General features: G+C 56.3%; 1 protein-coding gene across 1 annotated transcript; it reads left to right on the top strand.

Moving 5' to 3' along the window:
- The first annotated feature begins 3,345 nt into the window (after positions 1-3,345).
- On the top strand, positions 3,346-19,016 carry EXOC3L2 (exocyst complex component 3 like 2). Its single transcript, XM_065898293.1, has 11 exons — positions 3,346-3,868; positions 6,531-7,164; positions 8,696-8,807; positions 9,809-9,910; positions 10,011-10,111; positions 10,330-10,440; positions 11,796-11,931; positions 14,819-14,941; positions 15,410-15,565; positions 16,380-16,501; positions 18,737-19,016. Exons 1-11 carry the CDS (start codon positions 3,346-3,348, stop codon positions 19,014-19,016), a joined length of 2,400 nt encoding a protein of 799 aa, XP_065754365.1.
- The last annotated feature ends 1,714 nt before the right edge of the window (positions 19,017-20,730 follow it).

Consider the following 20,730-nt stretch of genomic DNA (forward strand, 5'->3'; position numbering starts at 1 on the left):
CTGGCCGGCAGAGGGTTTGGGACTTTGGGGAAAGGCTGGCAGTGAGGAAGAGAAGGAGGAGCCCAGAGAGGGAAGCTCTGGTGGCCAAGACATCCTGCAGCAGCTGGGAGGCTGGGGGCTTGAGGGATGCCTCGGAAGTGAGTCAGGGGCCGGGCACTGGGAGGCAGACGAGGGGGCCGGAGGGGGCAGGATGTCAGTTTGCAGAGGTGGGTGTTGGAGCCAGGAAGGGGAAAGACGTCGGGGCCAGTTTTGGGAAAATGTTGCAGCCAGGTCTGAGGATGTTGGAAATGGTTTGAGGGGGATCCAGTTGAGGGGTGGATATGGGAGCCAGCGTGGGAATGTCAAATCTAGCATGGGTGAAAAAAATCCAGTTTGGGTAATGTTGACTTCAACTGGAGGGAAATTGGAGGCCCTTGTTTTGAGGGGGAGGTGGATTATTTTTGGGGGGGATGATGGAGCCATTCTGGGGATTTGGCATGTGGAGGCCAGTTTGGAAGATGAAAGACGGAGAAATCAGTGTGTGAATAGTGTGTGTATGGGGAGGGGGGCTGGTATCGATTGCCCACAGCCATGGGGGTTCCAGGCAAGGGTTGCCATGGTGACTGCCTCCCTGGGGGATCGGGGACCATGGAGACTGGAGAGAGGCTGGGACAGTGTTTCTAGAAACAGGAGGCTTGAGAAACAATGGCTAAGGTGTAGAGGGTGAGGTCAGGGAGGAAAGAAGGGGCGGCCCCACCAGGAAAGGAGATGCTCAAACTCAGGGCCCCTGCAGCAGCAGCCTTCCTCCCAGGCCCTCCGTGCACTCCTACACCCACTGCCCCATCTTGACCCTGTCCCTAACCTGCTCAGAACCTGTCCCGGTTCAAAACAACCTATGTGTCCAGCCATGGGAGGATGTGAGAACACCCTTAACACGGATCGGTCACAGTCATACGGTGGAACAGTGTACAGCACTTGACTAGCGCCACAGAGACAGGCATGGAAAACCTCACGTGTAAAATGTGAGGGGAAAAAAGCAAGAGGCAGGGGCTTCCCTGGTGGCGCAGTGGTTGAGAGCCCGCCTGCCGACGCAGGGGACGCGGGTTCGTGCCCCGGTCCGGGAAGATCCCACATGCCGCGGAGCGGCTGGGCCCATGAGCCATGGCCGCTGAGCCTGTGCGTCCGGAACCTGTGCTCTGCAACGGGAGAGGCCACAGCAGTGAGAGGCCCGCGTACCGCAAAAAAAAAAAAAAAAGCAAGAGGCAGGGGATACTTGTAGTATGACAGTATTTATGGAGAGTTCGAAACCACATAAAACAATACATTATTTCTGGATACCAGTCTGGGTAGGCAGGCACAGGGGCAAAGTCTGCTTGGACGGCTTTCCTTGGGAGAGGGCTAGAGTGGGGGGCAGGATCGTGGGGGGAGGCTTGGGGGGCTTCAGTGCATTTGCAATGCTTGACTCTTAGTTCCCAGACCAGGGATTGAACCCGCACCCTTGGCAGTGAAAGTGCAGAGTCCTAACTACTGGACCGCCAGGGAATTCCTGCAATGCTTGACTCTTAAAAGAGAAAAAAAAATGAACCCAAAAGAGCAAATGCTTGCATTAGATGCAGCTACTAGGATCGTAAGCACAGGGGTGTTTATTAAATTTATTTTCTATACTTTTCTGAACATTTGGAATCTTGCGTCATTTTCAAAAGCGCCCTTCTGTGGCTCCCAGCGCCCTCAGGGGAAAGTCCAAACCCTTCCTTAACGGTTTTCAAGGCCCTGAGCGTCCTGCTCCTTGCTGAGCTCTCCATTCTGACTTATCATTCCTCCTGTCCCACAAGTTAGGAAGTCCTTGTCTCCTTCCTTTGTTTCCTGTTTAGCACCCACTCATTCCCAGAGTGCCTACCCTGGGAGCTGGGGACACAGACAGCCCCGCCCCTGCCCTCTTGGGGCTCACAGCCCAGTGGGGGACACAGACCCATTCCCAGACAGTGATGACCCAGAGTGGGAGTTTCAAGGGGGGTGCACCTGACTCAGCCTGGGCATCTGGGAAGAGGCAACACAGGGGCTGGGTCCCGAAGTGTGAATGGAACATGGAGAACAGGCCTCCACGTATAAACAGGTGCTGGAACCCAGAGGAGCCTGAGGTAAGGAGGAGGAGAAGGTGGGGTAGTGCTCATGAGGTGTACAGCAGGCCAGCAGGGGGGCCTGAATTTCATCTCGAGGGCACTGGGGAGCCATGGAGGGTTAAGAGAAGGGGGAGGGGCAGGTCTGAGCCTTAACAAGGTCCTCCAAGGTAGACTGGGGAACTAGAGGCTGGAGATCAGGGAGGAGGCTGCAGCAGGGAAGCAGGAGGGGGCTTGGACTGGGGCAGGGGCCATGAAGAGGTAGGAGACGGATTTAGGAGAAGGAATGGGCAGGACTCGGGAAGCTTCGAGCTCCATGAGGGCAGGGACTGGGTCTGCCTTGGCCACTGCTGTGTCCTCAGGGCCTGCTCAGGGCTGGGCCCACGTAAATACCTAATCTGTGTGTGTGTATGGGGATGTGTGTACGGGGATGTGTGTGGTAAAATCTACATAACATAAAATTTACCATACTAACCGTTTTAAAGTGTACAATTCAGCGGCATCTAGTACATTCACAAGGTTGTCAAGCATCGCCACTAATTCCAGAACGTCTTCATCCCTCTAAAAGGAAACGCTGTACTGGTTAGGTGGTCACAGCCCAGTCCCCCTCTCCCAGTCACTGGAAACGACTCATCTTCTCTCTGTCTCTATGCATTGGTGTATTCTGGACATTTCCCAGTAAAATGTTTGTTGAAGGAGTGAATGGGGCAGGGTAGAGGAGACCGGGGTACTGCCTGGACAGGGGAGACGAAGCAGGTGCCCAGCTGTGTGAATAGGACACCTGGGTAGACGGTGGGGTGGGGCCTGGGTCCCCATGCAGTCTCTGCCCTTCGCTGGCTGTGCCGCCGTGGGAAAGACCCTTCTCCTCTCTGAGCCTGTTTCCTCATGGAGTAGAAGGGCGCACTAAGATGATGAACACCCCTGGGCGGGAGTAGGGTAGGGGAAGGGTCTGGACGCCGATGCTCAGGGGAGAGAACCCTGGGTCTGGAATCTGACAGGCCTGGGTTTGAAACCCGAATCACTGTGGGACCTTAGGCAAACACTTGTGCTCTTCTGAGCCTCAGTTTCCTCGTCTGCAAAATGGGCACGGTGACGTGACTCTCTTCATGAGATTGCACAGACTCAAGGGGTAAGTAAGTGCTCAGACCAGTGCTTGGTACACATGCCCCAAAATGCTGGGTACACAAAGGCATTGTCATCAACACCACCGATGGTCCATTATTTTTTCCCCAGGTCCCCGCCTGTCAAAATGCCCATCCTGAAGAGTCTAGGGCTGGCAGACTCTAAGATGTCCCGGGCGGGGACACTGCCCCTGAGGTCCTCTCGGAACCCCTTTGAGGAAGCTTCAGGGCTGGAAGAAGAGGAGGCTGGGGAACTGGAGACCCTGCCCAACGGAACGTCACGTGGCCGCCGTGCCACCCTGGAGAAGCTGGCAGGCCTGGCCCCCTTCCGGCTGGGCAGAACCCCTGGCCGGCGGGCGGGCAGCCCTGGGGACGGGCAGCCTCGCTCTTTCCTGGGCCGTGTGCTGACACCGGGGATCCGTAGGAGCTCAGCAGACTTTGGCCTCCTGGCCAGGCTTCAGGGGACCCGAGCCCAGGGCGACGAGGAGGCGGCTGGGGAGGCTGCCCGGAGACTGGCCTTCCTGAGACTGGGGCGTGGGCCCAAGCCCCGGCGGGCGTCACTGGCTGAGAGGGTGGTGCCCGCAGGCGAGGCGGCTCCCGAGCCCCCGCCCAAGGTCCCGGAGCCCCCAAAGATAAAGGAGCCACTGTCAGGTGAGTCGGGAGTCCTGGCCCAGACCTGGGAGAATCACAGTGTCTCCACCCGTGACCCCATCTCCATTCACATCTCCAGCTTCCATCTGCCCAGCTCCACGGACATGGCCAGCCCATCCCTGCTGCGGTCCTAATCTCCATCACCAAGCTCCAGCTTCAGCCCCGTCTCCACCTCCAGCCCAATCTGTCCCTCTCTCCACCTGCCTTCAACCTCGTCCCCTTGTCCAACAACAACCAAATGACCAACTTCGGTCTCCTCTCCTCCAATCCCCTCCCTGTCCCCAGTTTCAACCCTCTCTCCGTTACTATCCTCAAATTCAACCTCAATCCCGTCTCCTTTCAAAGCTGCCTCTTCCAGCTTCTGGTGCTTTGCTGGCAACCTTTGGCGTACCTTGCCTTGTAACTGCATCCCTCCCACCTTCCGTCCACACGTGGCCTTCTCTCTGTCTTCACATCATCTTCTCCTCTGTGCATGTCTATCTTGGTGTCCAAGTTTCCCTTCTTATAAGGACACCAGTCATAATGGATCAGGGCCCACCCTATGACCTCAATTTACCTTGCTTACCTCTGTAAATTACCTATTTCCAAATAAGATCCCATTCTGAGGTACTGGGGGTTAGGACCTCACATATCTCTTCTTCTTGGGGTGGGAGACAAACACAGTTCCATTCATAACACCACCCCTGTTGTATCCTCAACCCCAATACTACCCCAAACCCCACTGTCTTCCTCAATGCCTTTTTCATTTTTTTTTTTTGTTTGTTTGTTTTTTTGCGGTTACGCAGGCCTCTCACTGTTTTGGCCTCTCCCGTTGCGGAGCACAGGCTCCGGACGAGCAGGCTCAGTGGCCATGGCTCACAGGCCCAGCCGCTCCGCGGCATGTGGGATCTTCCCGGACCGGGGCACGAACCCGTGTCCCCCGCATCGGCAGGCGGACTCTCAACCACTGCGCCACGAGGGAAGCCCCAAATGCCATCTTTAACCTCACTGCTATGCCCAACACCATGACAGCCGCCAACTGGTCCAGTCCCATGCCACAGCTCATTCCTCTACTCTCATCCCATCCTCAATCCCATCCCTGTGTGCAACTTCAACCCTTTCCCCTCTTCAGTCTCACTCCCACCCCAAAACCCCAGGTCCATCTCAGCGTCCCCCTTCAACCCCATTCACCTCCCCAACTTCCTCATTCAGTCCTAGTCGCACTCCCAGCCCCCATTTTCAACCTTAACCCCAAACTCAACCTCTTAACCCCATCTCCACACCCATCCCGAGTCTCAATCCTAACCCCATTTCCAACCTCCAACTTCAACTGTCCACATTCCTCCCAACCCCAACTCACGTCCAGACTTCTTCAAACTCACCTCCATCTATACCTTCTTTCCATCCTCAACTTTCACCTAAACTCATCTCCAAGCCCATCCCTACCCCAAACTCCAGATGACATTCTCAATTCCTTTCCCATCTCCCTCTTCCGATTTCAGCCCCAACCTCACCCTAACCCTAAACTCCCTCATCCCAGCCTCCACCTTCATTCCCATCCGCTTCTCCAGTCCCAGCCCTGCCCAATCCCCACCTTCCTTCAACCCTGTCCCCCACCCTGCGTCTATCCCCCCACCCCCATCCCCACTCCTACCCTCCCCCCATGGACAGCCCTCGCTGCCCCATCACTGGAGAGCCCTTCCTTCAACCTGATGCTTGATGCCCTCTACATCCTGTGCCAGAAGCTATTTCAGCCCCTGCTCCCTAGGGACTGGGAGGGCACCACAGGGAGGTGAGAAGGGAGTGACTCAAGCCCCCGCCTTCTGGAAACGGATGGGCAGAAATAGCACTGGCCAGGAAATAGTTTCTCTGCCAAGGAGGAAGCGGAGGGGGCTGGAGGTGTTGGGGGTAACCCTGGGCCACTGGGACCCTCTGCCTTCACTCAGAGGCCTCCCGAGCCCATGACTCCCCTCTCCTGGGGGAGTGTGAAATCATCAGAGAGCCAGGTCACCCTATAGTTGTCCCCACCCCCGAAAGACCCATCTCTGGTCTTCATACCCTCTTCCAACCTCCATGCCCCCACCCTGCCCACCAGTCCACTGGCTCTCTCCATCCCTCTCCCCCTTACCTGGCTCCGACTGTCCTCCCTTGGCCGCCCCACTTCCTCTGATGCCTTTTTTGACCCTGATGCCCTTTTTCTATCCCATCCGCCCTCAACTCCCCTAACTCCTCCCCACAGCCTCACCTACCCCCTGATACTCTCTTCCTAGCCCTGACCCCATACTCCAAGCCCTAAGCCTTTCCTTCTCCCTCATTCCCTTAACCCCACTTCCTCTGACTCCTCCTCTCATCTTACCCTCTTCCGAATCAGACACCCTTTCATCTTTGACCTCCTTATATCCAGACGCCTTCTCCCATCGCCAAAACCCCTCCTCCCTTCCCTGACCGCCTCCTGTCCCCTCCCCCTTGCCCTGGCTCTCCCCCTTGCTCCCTCCTCCCTCTCCGCCCCCTCCCTTCTCCTAGGCCCCCTCACCTGACAGCCTTCTCTCTTCCCCTTCTCCTGAAATGCCCCCACATCCCTCTCTGACCCCCACCTCTCCCCTCCCCCGACCCTCTTCCCCTCGCCTCTTCCCCGCCGTCCGCCCGGTTTCCCAGCCCCTGAGCTCCCGCTTTGCGCCCACAGTGCTGGAGATCCTGAGCTTGATCCAGCAGCGCGAGCTCGCGCGGGCCGACGAGCACATCTTGGAGCTGGAGGCCGAAGAGCTGGCGTCGTCGGGGGGCGGCGCGCCCGGGCCGCCCAAGGCCGAGGGCGCGGGCGGGGGCCGCCGGGCCCGGGACGTGGCTCTGCTGTACGAGGCCCTGCAGCGCGAGCTGTGGGCGCTGGTGCGCGAGACGCTGGCGGGCCCCGGGCCGGGCGCAGGCGCCGGGCCGGGCGCCGTGGCGCAGCTGGGTCAGGTGCTGGTGCAGGAGGAGGCGGCGGACGGGCGCCGGGGACCCGAGGCGGCCCGCAAGCTGCGCGCCCGCTGGGCGGAGGCGGTGGCGCGTGCGGCCCGGGAGCGCCTGGAGGCTGCGGCGCCAGGGGCGCCCGGGGGCCTGGCCGGGCAGCTGGAGGCGCTGCGGGGACGGCTGCTGGAGGATATGGGCGTGGTGCGGGGCCGCCTGGCGCCCTCCTACCCCGCCGGCCTGGGCGCCTTTGGCGTCTACCTGCGCGGCTATCACGGCGCGCTGGCCGAGTGGATCGGGGCCGCCGCCCGCCGGAGGCTGCCGCTGGCCGACCGCTACGCGCTGCTGCATTGGCATAACCAGGTGTACCCCAGGTGAGCGGGGGCCTAGGGATCGGCTGCCCCAAGGTCGAGTAGAACCCTCGCTTTCCCCCACTCCCTCCAGCCCCGGCCCCTTCAGAACCTAAGGAGCCTCCTGGACCTTCATTCCTAGAACCTTAATATCGTTGACCCTTCCAGGCTCAGCACTGGTAACATTTACAACCCGAGAATCTTAGCGCTCTCCACGCTTCCCACGCTAGAACCTCAGCAACAGGGATCCTTCTGACCCTAGAACCTTACCACCCGCCGTCCTTCCGGTCCTAGAATCTTAGCATTGTTGACCCTTCCAGTCCAAGAATCTTTAGAATCATCAACACGTACACTCTTCGAATCTTAGCACTGCCCCCGCTTCCAGTCCTAGAAACTCAACACCAATGACCCTTCTCATCCTGAAATCTTGGCACTGTTGACCCTTGGAATTCTAGAACCCTTACACCGCTTTCGCCTTAGACCCTAGGGCACAAGCGCTGATGACTCTTCCAATCTTAGAACTGATGACAATTTCGACCCTAGAACGTTAGCGCCAACGAGCCTTCTAATCCTAAATCTTAGCTTCATCCCCCCTTTGGATCCTAGAACTCTGACACTTGTCGGTCCTTCCAGTTTTAGGATGGTAGCACTTCTGGTCCTTTGAACTCTATAATCTTAGCATCTAGAACCTGAGTACCATTGACCCTCCCAGTCCTAGAATCCTATAACCATCGAGCCTTTGGATCTTAAAACATTTCCATTCTTGTGGCTGGGGGATGGAGTACGGTGATCAGCTATGACTGGGTCCCTACAGGCTCCAGGGAAAAGGGAGTTAGCCACACCCAAACCACACATTGGAGGGTGAGGGAGTGGGTGGTCCCTCATCGAAATCAAGATGGTGTCACCAGAAGAATGGGAAGGCAACAGTTACCAACACTGACCTGTCCAGATCCCATTTGGGAATATATGTTCATGACACTCACATGCCATCCACGAGAGATGGAGGCGGAATAGAGAGCCTGGAATGGTGAGACATGAGTTAAGTCTGATTTGCAGGGAGATGGGGCTTCTGGCTGAGAGGATGCCATGAGCAAAGGCCTGGTATGTGCAGGGGTGGTGTGGAGGTGTGGGGAGAGCAATGGCACGGCACAGGCCGGGGCATGCAAGAGGGTAGAGGCTGGGAGTGAGGGCTGGAGTGGCGAGGCCTCCAAGGCTAGGTGATGACGTAGGGACTAGGGGCGGAGGTGGAAGGGAGCTTCTGTCTGGTGAAGCTCTGGCGGGTGAGACCTCGCGTGCCAGGTCACAGAGCCTGGACTTGACCCCTACGAGTCTTGCCCGGACACCATCCATCAGGGAGCTGACTTGGAACTGGAGCCAGGGGAGCCACAATTCCAGAGACTTCCTTTGAGAGATGAGCAAAGCTGGCCCCGAGAGAGGAAGGGAGAGGCCCAGGTCACAAACACACAGGCTGTGAAGGGATGGAGGTGGGGAGGGGTTCAGCTCCCGAGCCCCACCTCTCACAGACCGCCCCCCCGTTTCCTACCCCCACCCCCAGAGAGGTCCTAGGTCTGGTGGACATGGTCGCCCTGGAAAATGGGGAGCTGGAGCCCCTTCTGTCCCCTGGCACCCTTCGTGGCTTGGAGGATGAATGTGTCACAGACGTTAAGGTACCTGGAACTTGGCTTTGCTGATCAGGAAGCCGGAGGTGCTCTGCAGGGGGGGGGGTGTCACACTGAGCTTGGGGGCCTCTCTCCGCCCCCTTTCCCTATCTCCATCTCCCCTTGCCCTTTGTGGACTTCCGAGTTCCGTCCAACAGACATAGAAACGTAAGCCCATACTGATCACGTCTGTCTTATGTTCAGTGTATCCAAAGCACTCAGCCGGGCGTGGAGATGCTCAGTAAAGGTTCAATACATTCAGACACTTCAAATCTTACAGCCAGAGAGTCAGTCACAGAACCTCAGCTCGCAGACTCAAAGACTCACAGAAGGAGGGCATCAAAGCATCTCTGCACATAAGCAGGGTGGACAGCAAACACGGTTAATAACTGGCCAGGCACAGGCACCGCTGAGCCGGATGGTCCAAGCTGAAAACAGCCATCCCAGCCACAGGGGTGTTTCCGGTCTAAAAGCCAGTCCCGCCCCAGCCACAGAAATCAGTATCTTTGCAACTTGAGAGCTTTGAATCTCGGGATCGAACAAGTCTACATTCACTCTCAGACTCACTGAATTGAAGACAACATAGGACCGGAGAATCAAGAGATGTGTAAACCTTAGAATCCTAGACACTTGGAATTCTTGAATCACAGAATTTGGAAATCGTGAAAGAATTGTCTTGCAGACCTGAGAGCAGAGTCTTAGAATCATCAGATAATGAGAGAATAAGCCCTTAAACCCTCTGGCTATTAGATGGAGGAGGCTTAAAACCACAGACTCAATATCAAATGCCAAATTGTAGACTTAGGAATGGAAGGGGCTGGGGAAGTTTTCTGGTCCAGGCTCTCTCCCCAGCGTTACCTAGATGAGCTCACAGGTAGAATCCAGAGCTGTAGGGGGGCTAAGGGGCAGGACGGCGGGCGGGGAAGAGGGGGGAATCGTGGTGTGAGAAAGGGAGGGAGAGGCTCCCAGGGACTCTGACTCCTGCCTCTGCCCCCACTTCCCCACTCCAGGCTCAGACACGGGCAGCCCTGCTTCAAGTGCTGCAGAAGGACGCGGGGCACTGGGCAGGTGCGGAGGACCGGTCCAGCAGCCTGGCACAGGACGTGTGTGAGGTAGGGGGCGGGGAAGAGGAAGGACAATCAGCTGGATGGTGACCAGTGGGAAAGTGGGACCTCGCCTCCTCATCACTTCTCATCCCCCTGGACCACGCAGCTGCTGGAAGAGCACACAGAGCGAGCGCCCCGCATCAGCCAGGAGTTTGGGGAGCGGATGGCCCACTGCTGCTTGGGGGGGCTGGCAGAATTCCTGCAGAGGTATGGAGGGCTGGGGGGAAGGGCGTAGGGCTGGGGTGGCGGTGGGGCATCTGGACCCGGGAGCCAGCAGAGAGAGGAGAGCTGAAAGTGAATCCAGTCAGGATGGGCAGGGGCGCCTCTGTGGGGATGACAGGCTTTGCTGGGCTGAGTGCCCAGCCAGGGACCCTTATCCAGCAGTGCTCCATCGGTCTACCATCCTCCCTTTCTCCTCCCACCAGCTTCCAGCAGCGCGTGGAACGATTCCATGAGAACCCAGGAGTCCGGGAGCTGCTACCCGACACCTATATCAGCAGGACCATCTCCCTGGTCAATTGTGGGCCCCCCCTGAGGTTAGAGCACACACAGTGTGTGGGCGAGAAGGCCAGTCCTGGGTGACAAGCTGAACTGGGGTGCCTGGATCCTGGGTGGGGATCGCAGAGCTAGCCCCGAGAGACATATCCAGGGTACCTTAGAAGCATAAAACCTGGGAGTCCTAGAAAGAACCGTAGCATCACAGAGCACTAGAATTATAGAGTAATCAGAACCTGGGAGTGTTAGAATTACAGGAACCTAGAAGCCAGACTCTAGGGATTACATTTTTTTAAACATTTTTTTCTTATAGTACTTTCCTTGTATAGTTGATTTAGCATGTTGTGTTGATTTCTGCTGTACAGCAAAGCGATTCAGTTGTATTACTTTACCTTTTTATTAACTTATTTTTAATTGAATTTTAAAAATTAGGAATGCATTCAAGATACAACAAGGCACACAGTGAAAAGCCTCCCTCCCCCACTCCTTCCCTCCAGTTATTGCTAATGCCTTACATATCTTTCCAGGGGTATTTGATACATTTACCAGTAAATATGTGTAAATAAGTGTATATACGCATAGACACACTTCATGCATATGCATAGATAGCCATGCATATTTCATAACATACAAGTAAATCTATTACTATGTGCATACATATTATTCCTTTTCCTTTAAAAAAAATACAAACGGTAGAATATTGAACACACTCTGTCCTTTTCCACTTAACACCTTGGAGATCTTTCTGTCAGTGCCTGAAGAGTTCCCACCAGCTTCTTTTATATCTTTTATAGCTGAACTGTCTTCCACCGCTTGGATGTGCCGTCATTCATTTAATCTGTCCCCAGTGGATGGACAGTTGCCTCCACTCTTTTGTAGAGAAAAACCTGGCACATCTGTCAACTCCCACAAGTGTGGGGACCAAGGATACATCCTCAGAAGGGGATCTGCTGGGATGTGGGCAGAAAGTGCCCAGTTGCCCTCTAAACCAAGTTATTCTCCTTTCAGTGATGGAGAGGGTCATCAACTGTCACAATGACAGAAAATGAGAAGGGTCGAATTTTAGAATTACAGCCCTTTAGAAGCACAGACTTTTAGGATGGAAGCATCCCCACTCTCACCCAGAAAGTAGCGAGAGAAATAGACCCCTTCCTCCCCACTCCATCCCCCAGACTCCCAGCCATTCCACAGAGCCCCCCAACCCCCAACCCTCCAGACATCCCCTGATATTTCTCAGCCCCCAGGCCCCCCCAGAGCCCCTGACTTCCCCCAGCTCCCCATCTGACCTGTCGCCCCCATGCCCCACAAAATAGGGTCCGTCTCATGGGAGACAGGTCCAGGCAGTTGGGCTGAGATGTTGAGGCTCCTTGACTTTTGGTTCCACTGATCCCCACAGGGCTCTGGCGGAGCGCCTGGCCCGGGTGGGACCCCCTGAGAGTGAGCCGGCTCGGGAAGCTGCAGCCAGCGCTCTGGACCGAGTGACCCGACTCTGCCACCGCATCCTGACCGACCTGCTGTTCCAGGAGCTGCAGGTGAGAGAGGCAGTGGGCTGGGTGGGGCCGGGGCCAGGACAGGGGAGTGCCCCCGCCCCATCCTGCAGTTCCTTTCAGCCCATGACTCAGTGTTCGGGAAGCAGAGGGGGTGGGGGGTGATGGCCGTGTCTGGGCCGTTTAGGGGGACGGGGGGGGGGCGCAGGAAGGAAGAGGTGGGAGGATATGGTCAGGGGGAGGATAGAGAGGGATCAGCATGAAGGGGCCTAGGGGACTGGGTGGAACCCCTCCTCACTGAGGTCCTCCAAATCCCTGCCCAGCCTCTCCTAGACCCTAGGGCCTCATTCACTCATCCCCGGGGTCCTGCACATGCCCAGAGGGGACTGGGTTCAGAGGTGGGTGAGAGCGGGGTGAGGAGCTGGTAGGAGTACCCGGGAATGGAACTGAGAGGTGTGCATGTCCCTGGTTGTGATTCGTGCTCAATCCACGTTGTACGTCGGGTTGTGTCCCACATCTGCTTAGAGCCCTCCATGGCTCCCAGCTCACTTAGGGCAAAAGCCAAAGTCCTCCCTGTGGCCCCCGAGGCCCACATGGTCTGCCCTTTCCCTCTCTGACCTCATCCCCTCCCACTTTCCTCCTTGACCCTCGCTTCTCCTTAACGTGTCAGACACATTCCAACCTCAGTACCTCTGCACCTGTTCCCTCTGCCTGGACTACTCCTCCCTCAAGAGCCACAAAGCTCCCTCTCTCACCTCTTTCAAGTTTTGACTCAAATGTCACCTTCTTAGAAGGACCTCCCCTGACTGCCCTGTTTAAAAATAGAAGCCCCTGAGATTCCCACATGCACCCCCCCTGCCACTCTATTTGTCTCCAAAGCACTTATCACCACCTGCCATGCTATATCCTTTGCTTTTTTTTTTTTTTCCAATCTGTCTCCTCCCATTGGAATGTCAGCTTCTCAAGGGCAAGGATTTGTTGGAATGTTTCTAAAATAACTTTTCTATTATGGAAAATTTCAAACATACACAAAAGTAGGCAGAATGACAGAATGACCTCTTGTGGACCAGCTCCAGCAAGTATCAACTCCACCTCTCCCCCCACCTCTCCTGCCCACTGGATTCTTTTCAAGCACATCTTTGGCATCCTACCATCATCCATCAACACTTTAGCCTGTATCTCCGAAAGATAAGGAACCCAGCCTTTTAAAACAAATGTAACCGCAATGCCATTTTCCTACCTAACAAATGGAACAATCATTTCTTAATATCGTCAAATATCAGATCAGAATTCAGAGGCCCCCAAGTGCTTATAATTATCAAGCGCTTGGAGTTTTGTTTATCTCCTTTTGTGTTGTGTCCCCAAGCGTTCTCCAATGTATCCCCCGTGATCCACCCAGGGCTGGGCCACAGGCAGGGTTCAGAGAGTGTTTGTTGAATGACTAAATGGACAAGCATGGGAATGAAAGTGAGTGTTGGGGGGAAGGGGGTACAGTCTTTGTTCCAGGCCTGGCTGTACGGCTTCCAGGTAGGGGGACTTAGGCAAATGGCTTTCCTCTTGGGGGTCTATGTTTGCTCATCTGGAAAATGGACCCAGGAATTCCAGGCTTCTCAGATGGCTGTGAGGAAGCAATGGGCTTGTGGCCATAAAGTACTTAGCTTGGGTCCTGGCCCTCGGGTACTGGCCATGAGGGAACTTCATAAATGTACAGAGTTTATAGCAACAGCAACACGTCCTGAGCCGAGTGCTGTACCAAGAGCGTCAGCTCAGTTGATTCACACCTGCTTTCCAACAAAAGCCCACAGGCCTCAATTTTGGAGGTTCAGAAAATTGGGCTACTATGGGATGAGAAAGCAGGAAGGGGGTGCTGGGCTGAGTGGGATAGGAATCTGCTTCAGACCCCCATGGACACCAACCCCAGAGGTGTCCGGGCTCCTCATGCTCCCAGCCTCCATCTGAGGGACAGACCCACTGCCCATCCCACCTCCAGGATCCAGATACCTCCCTCCCCTCCCTCCACCGGTGGCCACTTACTACATCCTATGAATCTACCACCTGCATTCTCCTTTCCCCCTCCTCATCCCTTCTCACCCCTTCCCCTCCTTCCAGACCCCCCATTTCTGCCTCAGTCTTGCCCCCTCCCAGCCATCTCGGTGAAGCACAAAGCTGACCCTCTCCCTCCCCTGCTTAGAACCTGCCATGGATCCCCAGTGCCCTCAAGAGAAATCTGAGGCTCCTCCCAAGCCCAGGAGGCCTGTGTGCTCTGCTCGGTTCACCTGACCAGCCCCATCTCTTCACTGGGCAGTCATACAAGCCCCCCCCCACCCCCGCATCCCCTTGATTAGAAGGGTCCTAGCTTGGTTTAAAGTTCTGCTCTCTCTGTCTTGAAGTTCTTAATACTTTTTGAACTAAGGGTCTCCCATTTTCATTTTTGCATTGGGCCCGTGAATTATATAGATGGTCTTGCCAGCCACACTGACCTTCTTTCCGGTCCTCTGACCCGCAAGCCCATCTGAAATCTGAACCTTCTTCACACTGGCTTTCCCCTCGGATTGAGCCACTCCCTCTCCCACCGCTCACTTGGCGAACAGTGACCATCTTCCTGGCCTCAGCTCTGGTGCCCCCTCCTCCAGGAAGCCCTCCTTGACTCTCTATGCTGACTCAGGCTGGGCTTCCTAAACCCCTGGGCTCCCTCTTTCCAGCCGTGGCCACTCTGAATGGTCACTGTCTGGGGAACGCGTCTGTCTCCTCTTCTGGAGGAGAGCCCCAGGAGGTCAGGGCTGGACTGTCTCCGCACTGCTGTGTCCCCAGCACTGCGCAGCCCTGGCTCAGCTCGGAGCAGCGTTTTGGGAACAAATGTTGGATTGATCTGTGAAGAAAGAGGGCAGAAGGGAGGCGAACTGTGACCCTCTGCCCACTCTGTCCCACCCAGCCGCACTTCAGCAAGCTGATGCGCAGGAAGTGGCTGAGCAGCTCGGAGGCCCTGGATGGCATCGTGGGCACGCTGGGCGCTAAGGCCCTGGCACTGCGCAGGATGCAAGATGAGCCTTACCAGGTGCATCTGCTTGTGCGGGGGAGGGACGCAGGGTGGGACCCGGGGCCGGTGGGGGGAGGGTGGGAGAGCAGAGCTAGAGCGCTCAGAGGGGAGAGACCCCTTCTAGGTGGGGACAAGCTCTCTCAGGGCGAGATAGGTGGCGCTCTACCTGTGGTCTGCGCGGAGGGTGCCCGCGGATACCGGGGTGTAGCGCGGGATGCTGGCGGGGTTGGGGCCTCTGGATGGTGGAGCTCCGGAGAAAGCGGAGAGGGCTGGGATGGGGCACCCTCTGGGGGCCGGTGGGGGAGGGTCCGCGAGCTGATTAGGAGGAGCAGGACAGGGGTCACCCACTGGGAGCCGGGAGGGCCGCCGGCGGCTGGGGGTGGGCAGGGGTTCCCGTTGGGTGTCCGGAGCGGGAGCGGGCGGGTGGGAAGCGGGGAGGGGGGTCGCCGGCGGCTCACACCCCCTCGCGTCTTCCCGGGTCCCCAGGAGCTGGTGGCCGAGCTGCACCGGCGGGCGCTGGTCGAGTACGTGCGGCCCCTGTTCCGCGGTCGCCTGCGCTGCGGCTCCGCGCGGACCCGCAGCCGCGTGGCCGGCAGGCTCCGGGAGGACGCGGCGCAGCTGCAGAGGCTGTTCCGACGGCTGGTCAGTGCGGCCTTGGGGGCGGGGGGCGGGGGGCTCCGAAACTACGGAAAACTTTGGCTTCCGGGAATCCCCAGACTCGATAGCCGGGGGCGGGGGCTTAGAATAAGACCCTCACCCAATTTGCAGCCAATAGTAACACTCTGATCTTCGCCCTCTGAGGGTAAAAATTGCCTTTCTAACTGAAAGAGAAAGCGCTCTGGGCACAAATGAAGAGAAAAATGGTCCCTATGCCTTGTTGTGGGGATTAGATAAGTCCCATTAAAAGGGCTTAGGACCTAAACGTTAGCCATTATTATGAGCACAGATAGTCGCTAAATGCAAGAGAAACGCAGAACCTTAGCGTTCCCAAATCCAAGCATTTAAAAGTCAGCAAATCTTATTTGTACCCAGTTGTAATGAGCTGGACGGGAAGGGTGTCACTCAGCCGCTATTCCAGGAGTTTCTAACCTAGAGTCCTTGGAATTTCTTTTTAATTTTGGGGGAGATAATTGTAGAGTCACATGCAGTTATAAGAAAGAATGCAGAGAGATCGCTGGCATACCTTATGCAGTTTCCCCCAATGGTAACATTTTGCAAATTTAGAATAGGTTTTGAGGGGTGTCCCCGAGCCCCAAATTATCTGCAAAACTGGGAGTAGGTTATATTATGGATTTTTCTTCAAATTTCCAAAGGTTCCAGATAACCTCTGATTGCAGTCTGCCCTCTGCCCGGTTTTACGGACGAGAAAACTGCCAGGCGAGGCGAGGCCTTGGGAGGCTGTGGTTTCGAGGGGGTGGGTGGGTGTTGAGTGTGAGCCCGGTGTCTTCCCATGCAGGAATCCCAGGCCTCGTGGCTGGACGCCGTGGTGCCCCGTTTGGCCGAAGTTCTGCATCTGGAAGACACGCCCAGCATCCAGATGGAGGTGGGGATGCTGGTGCGGGACTACCCAGACATCAGGTGAGATCCCCACCCCCACGCCGGCTTGGTTCCTTTTTGCCCGCGCGGCCGCCAGGCCGAGGTCTCCCGGAGAGCCTTGGCATCCGTCCCTGCGTTTCCTGCCCCTTGGGCGAGGGAGGGAGGCGGCGAGCGTGTCTGACGGCCGTTTCCTGCTGGAACCAGGGCATTATTAATACGATTTCCCTCCTTCTCTTGCCGCCGCCGCCGTCGCTGCCGCCGCCGCCGCCACCAGGGCTCGCAAACAAACAAGCAGTCACAGGAAGCCCAGGGCAGGGGGGCGCGGGGCCGCCCGGCGGCAGGAAGGGCCGGCCCAGCTGGGGAGCCGCGGGGGACACGGGGACACGCACGGGCACACGGGCGCACACGCATTGGGACAGTGGCAGGCGCCGTTCAGATCCTGATGGACCATTTCCTTTCTCTGTGATCCTCTCTGAGCCCCAGTTTCCTCTTCTGATCCATGGGGACAAGAATACTCTTTTCATAGGATTATTGGGGATTGATTAATCATCATCCGTGCTGACAGCAGTAACAATACCACTTCTTGCTTATTGAGTTCTTATGTCAGACCTAAGAAAGCATCTTACATACCCACTCTGTGTTTATTTATTTATTCATTGTAGGCAGTATTTGAGCATTTTATTTTTTATTTTTTGGCTGCAAGGCTGCAGCATGTAAGAGTTATTTTAGAAGACAAGCTATTTGAGAAAATCTTTGCATGTCAAAGGCAGCACTGTTGTGAGTGCCTAGCACCACCCGAGGCAGGCGGAAATTAAGTAGCTGACCCCAATGTCACAGCTAGCCGGCAGCGAAGTTGGGACTTGAGCCCAGGCAGCAGGCTCTGAAGCTGGTACACCTGACCACCACACAACACTGCCACTTGCACAAGGTGGCGGCAGTCCTGCGATGCTAGTCGGGCAGACATTCTGTATGCAGAGAGACAATCCCCCAGGACCCAGGAGTAAGGCATCAGCTGGGTTGAAGTTGAGGACGTGGGGCTGAAGGTGAGGATTCTGGAACTGATTCAGGATGGGCGGTTCTGCTTCTGAGGTGTGGGGCTTATGTCCTTGGGAAAGCACAGAGCCCTGGAGTCGCATGGGGGCCAGGGTCCCGGCATTCCTGCTGGGTTGGGGTTTCTGAACTCGAATCTGAACTTGGATATGCAGCTGAGTTCGAAAGGTCTCAAGCTGGGCTGGGAGGAGGGGTTCCAAAGCTGAGTTTGGGGGCTGGTTTGCATCTCTGTTGAGCTGGAAGGTTCTTGAGCCCCATTTTGGATGAGTGTTTTGGAGCTGTGGGGATTCCAAACTTGGGATGCAGGAGGGTAAAGAGACTGAGCTGGATTGAACGGGGTGGTGAAGACCCCAGAACTCTGTTTGAAATGAAAGTTCTGGAAATGAACGTTGGGTGCAGGATCTTGAGTTGAAATATGATGGTGGTTCTGGAGCTGAGTTTTGGATCCGGGATCTGGAGCTGAGATTGGGGTGAAGGGAAGTTTCCATTGTGTTGGATTTAGGGGCGAGGGTTGTGGAACAGAGCCAGTTTTGAGCACAAAGTTTCTGGTTGGAGTGAGGGTCCCCAAGGTGAATTTTAAGTTCTGGGGGAGAATTTTAGTTGAGAACAATTCCAGGAATGGGTTAGAGGTGAAGTGAGTGTTCCAAGGCCGAATTTGGATGAGGGCTCTGGAACAGCAGCGGTGAAGACTCCAGACCTGGCGCTGGGGTGAGGTGAGGGTTAGGATAGGGCTGTGGGTGAGCACTTCCGGGCTGGATTTGAGTGATGCTGTGGGGCTGTTTGAGATGAAAGTGAAAATGAGGTTAAGGGTTGCTATAGAGTCCAGAGCTTAAACAGGTGCAAGGGTACCAGAATGGAAATTCAGGAGCTGTCTGAGCCAAGTTGAGGGTGAAGATGGAAGGTTATTTTAATCAGGAGCTGAGATGCGGCAAAAAGGAATATCCTTGTGCTGGGTTGGGAGGTGACAGTTCTGGAATCCACTGCGAGTAGGAGGATTTGAAAGTGTTTGGAAGGGAAGCTCTGGAGGGGGGCTGGTATGAAGGGGGAATCTAGGGGTGCTGGTGGGAGGGCGGGATCTCGGGGGGACTGGTATGGAGGGGGAGTCCAGAGGGAGCAAAGGGGCTCCAGAGCTAAGGCAGGTTCTGGAACAGACGGCCGGGTGGGGCCCACAGGTGGGCTGGGAGTGTATCTGGAGGACCCCGTGCACCTGCCCCTCCTCTTCCCCAGGCGGAAGCACGTGGCAGCCCTCCTGGACATCCGCGGCCTGCACCACACAGTCGCCCGCCACGAGATCCTGGCGGTGGCCCAGGACTTGGAACTCTCTGAGGGGGGAAACTTGTCGCCCCCCCGGGACCGTGCCTTCTTTGCAGACATCCCCGTGCCCCGGCCGCCTTTCTGCCTCAGCCTCCCTCTCTTCCTGGGCCGCCTCTCCCTCTCCCGGCTGGCCTGCCTGCCCTGGCCTCGGCCTCCATCTCCATCTCCATCACGGCCCCGGGCCCAACACTGAGACTCTCCCTGCTTCACCTCAGTGCCCCCGCATCTCTGCTGCTGACAGACCATCCTCCTGACTCCCTGTCTGGGGCCACAGACCCCTGGGCTGGAAAGATCATTAGAGATCTCCTCACCTACCCCCAAACTCCCTGGACAGAAGAGAAAGTGGCCAGAAGGAGCAAGGACTTTCCCGAGGCCATGAAGCCCGTTCCCAGCACCACCTCCCCAGCCCAGTGAGTGGTGGGTGGTGTTTTGGAAGGCTCTACAGAAATATCCCAGGCCCCCCCTTTCCCCTCACCTCAAGGTCTGGCCTCAATCCAATGTATTAAGGAACGTACGATACTTAGAATAAAGAGGTTTCTATTTAACACAAGGAAGGGCTGAGTCCCCAGTGTGTGGGGGGGAGGAAGGACCCGGGGCAGGGACCAGGGCCAAGGGCTTCTCACACACCCAAGGCCGGGCTAGGGTCCAACTCCTGGGCAGGGCAGTGGTGGCTGAGGCAGGCCTGCAATGCAGGAGCAGCCGGGCCGCCCTGTTTACACCAGGTTCCCGAGGCCCTTGGCCTCTCTGAGCCAGCGTCCCTCATTTTGTCAACCCCAAAGTGCCTTCCTTCCTGGGCCTAGCGGTTCCACCTTGGCAAGCCCCCCCCCCCGCCCCCCTCATCCTTAGCCGGGAAACTGTATCAAGAGAGGAAGGAGGTTGGGGGCAGGGCTGGCGGCATCCAGGGCGCCCTCCTGGGTTGACGCAGGAAAATGTCAGGGTGGGAAAAATTCCAGCCTCTCACCCCCAGCCCTGCCGGATCCTGGTCCCCACGGAGACCTTGAGGTCACCTCCTTGCTGACCCCTGCCCCTCCGGCCCAGTTGGACAGCCTGTGATGGATGCTTCCTGGCATGGCATTTTTTTTTTTTTTCCCGCGAAGTCGGAAGGAGGAGGCAGCCAGGGGTCAGCGTGGAAGCTGCGGTTGGAACCTCACGCACATTTGAACTCACGTTTGAAGGTGGGGACTCGGGACTCTTGGAGCCCCAGGGCTGTGTGACGCCGGATAGGAGGCTGACCCTCTCTGGGCTGTGGTCCCATCCCTCCCTGAGGAACTGCTTAATCTCTCTTTGCCCAAGACAAAGCGAGATGCCCAGAGGATACATTCACCTCACTTGACGTCCTAAAATGACACTTTCAATGTCACTGATACACAAGAGAGGAGCTGAGGAGTGAACATTTTGTACGTATTTAATTAAAGATGTATTCACCTTGGTCTGGCCGGGTTCTTTTCAGATTTTGATGCCCCGCTTAAAAACGGCTGTACTGAAATATAATTTACACAGCAGACAATTCATCCATTCGAAGTGCACAATTCAGTGCAATCACCCCCGCAGTCAATTTTAGAACATTTTCAGCATCCCCCGGAAAGAAACCCTGCACCCCTTAACCATCAACCCAACCCCTCTATCCCTCTCAGGCCCTGGTGACCACTGGCCTCTCTCCGTAGATTTGCCTGCTCTGGACATTTCGTATAAATGGGATCACAGAATACGTGGTCGTGTGTGTGTGTGTGTGTGTGTGTGTGTGTGTGTGAAGAGCACAATGTGAGATCTACCCTCTTAACACACTTCTAAGTGCACAATACAGGAGTGTTAGCTCCTGACACCATGTTGTACAGCAGGTCTTTGGACTTCCCCATCCCATCCCATCTCTGCTCTACTTTGACGAATCTGAGCATTCTAATTCTTCA

This window comes from Phocoena phocoena, chromosome 20 (genome assembly GCF_963924675.1).
Source record: "Phocoena phocoena chromosome 20, mPhoPho1.1, whole genome shotgun sequence".
Lineage (NCBI taxonomy): Eukaryota > Metazoa > Chordata > Mammalia > Artiodactyla > Phocoenidae > Phocoena > Phocoena phocoena.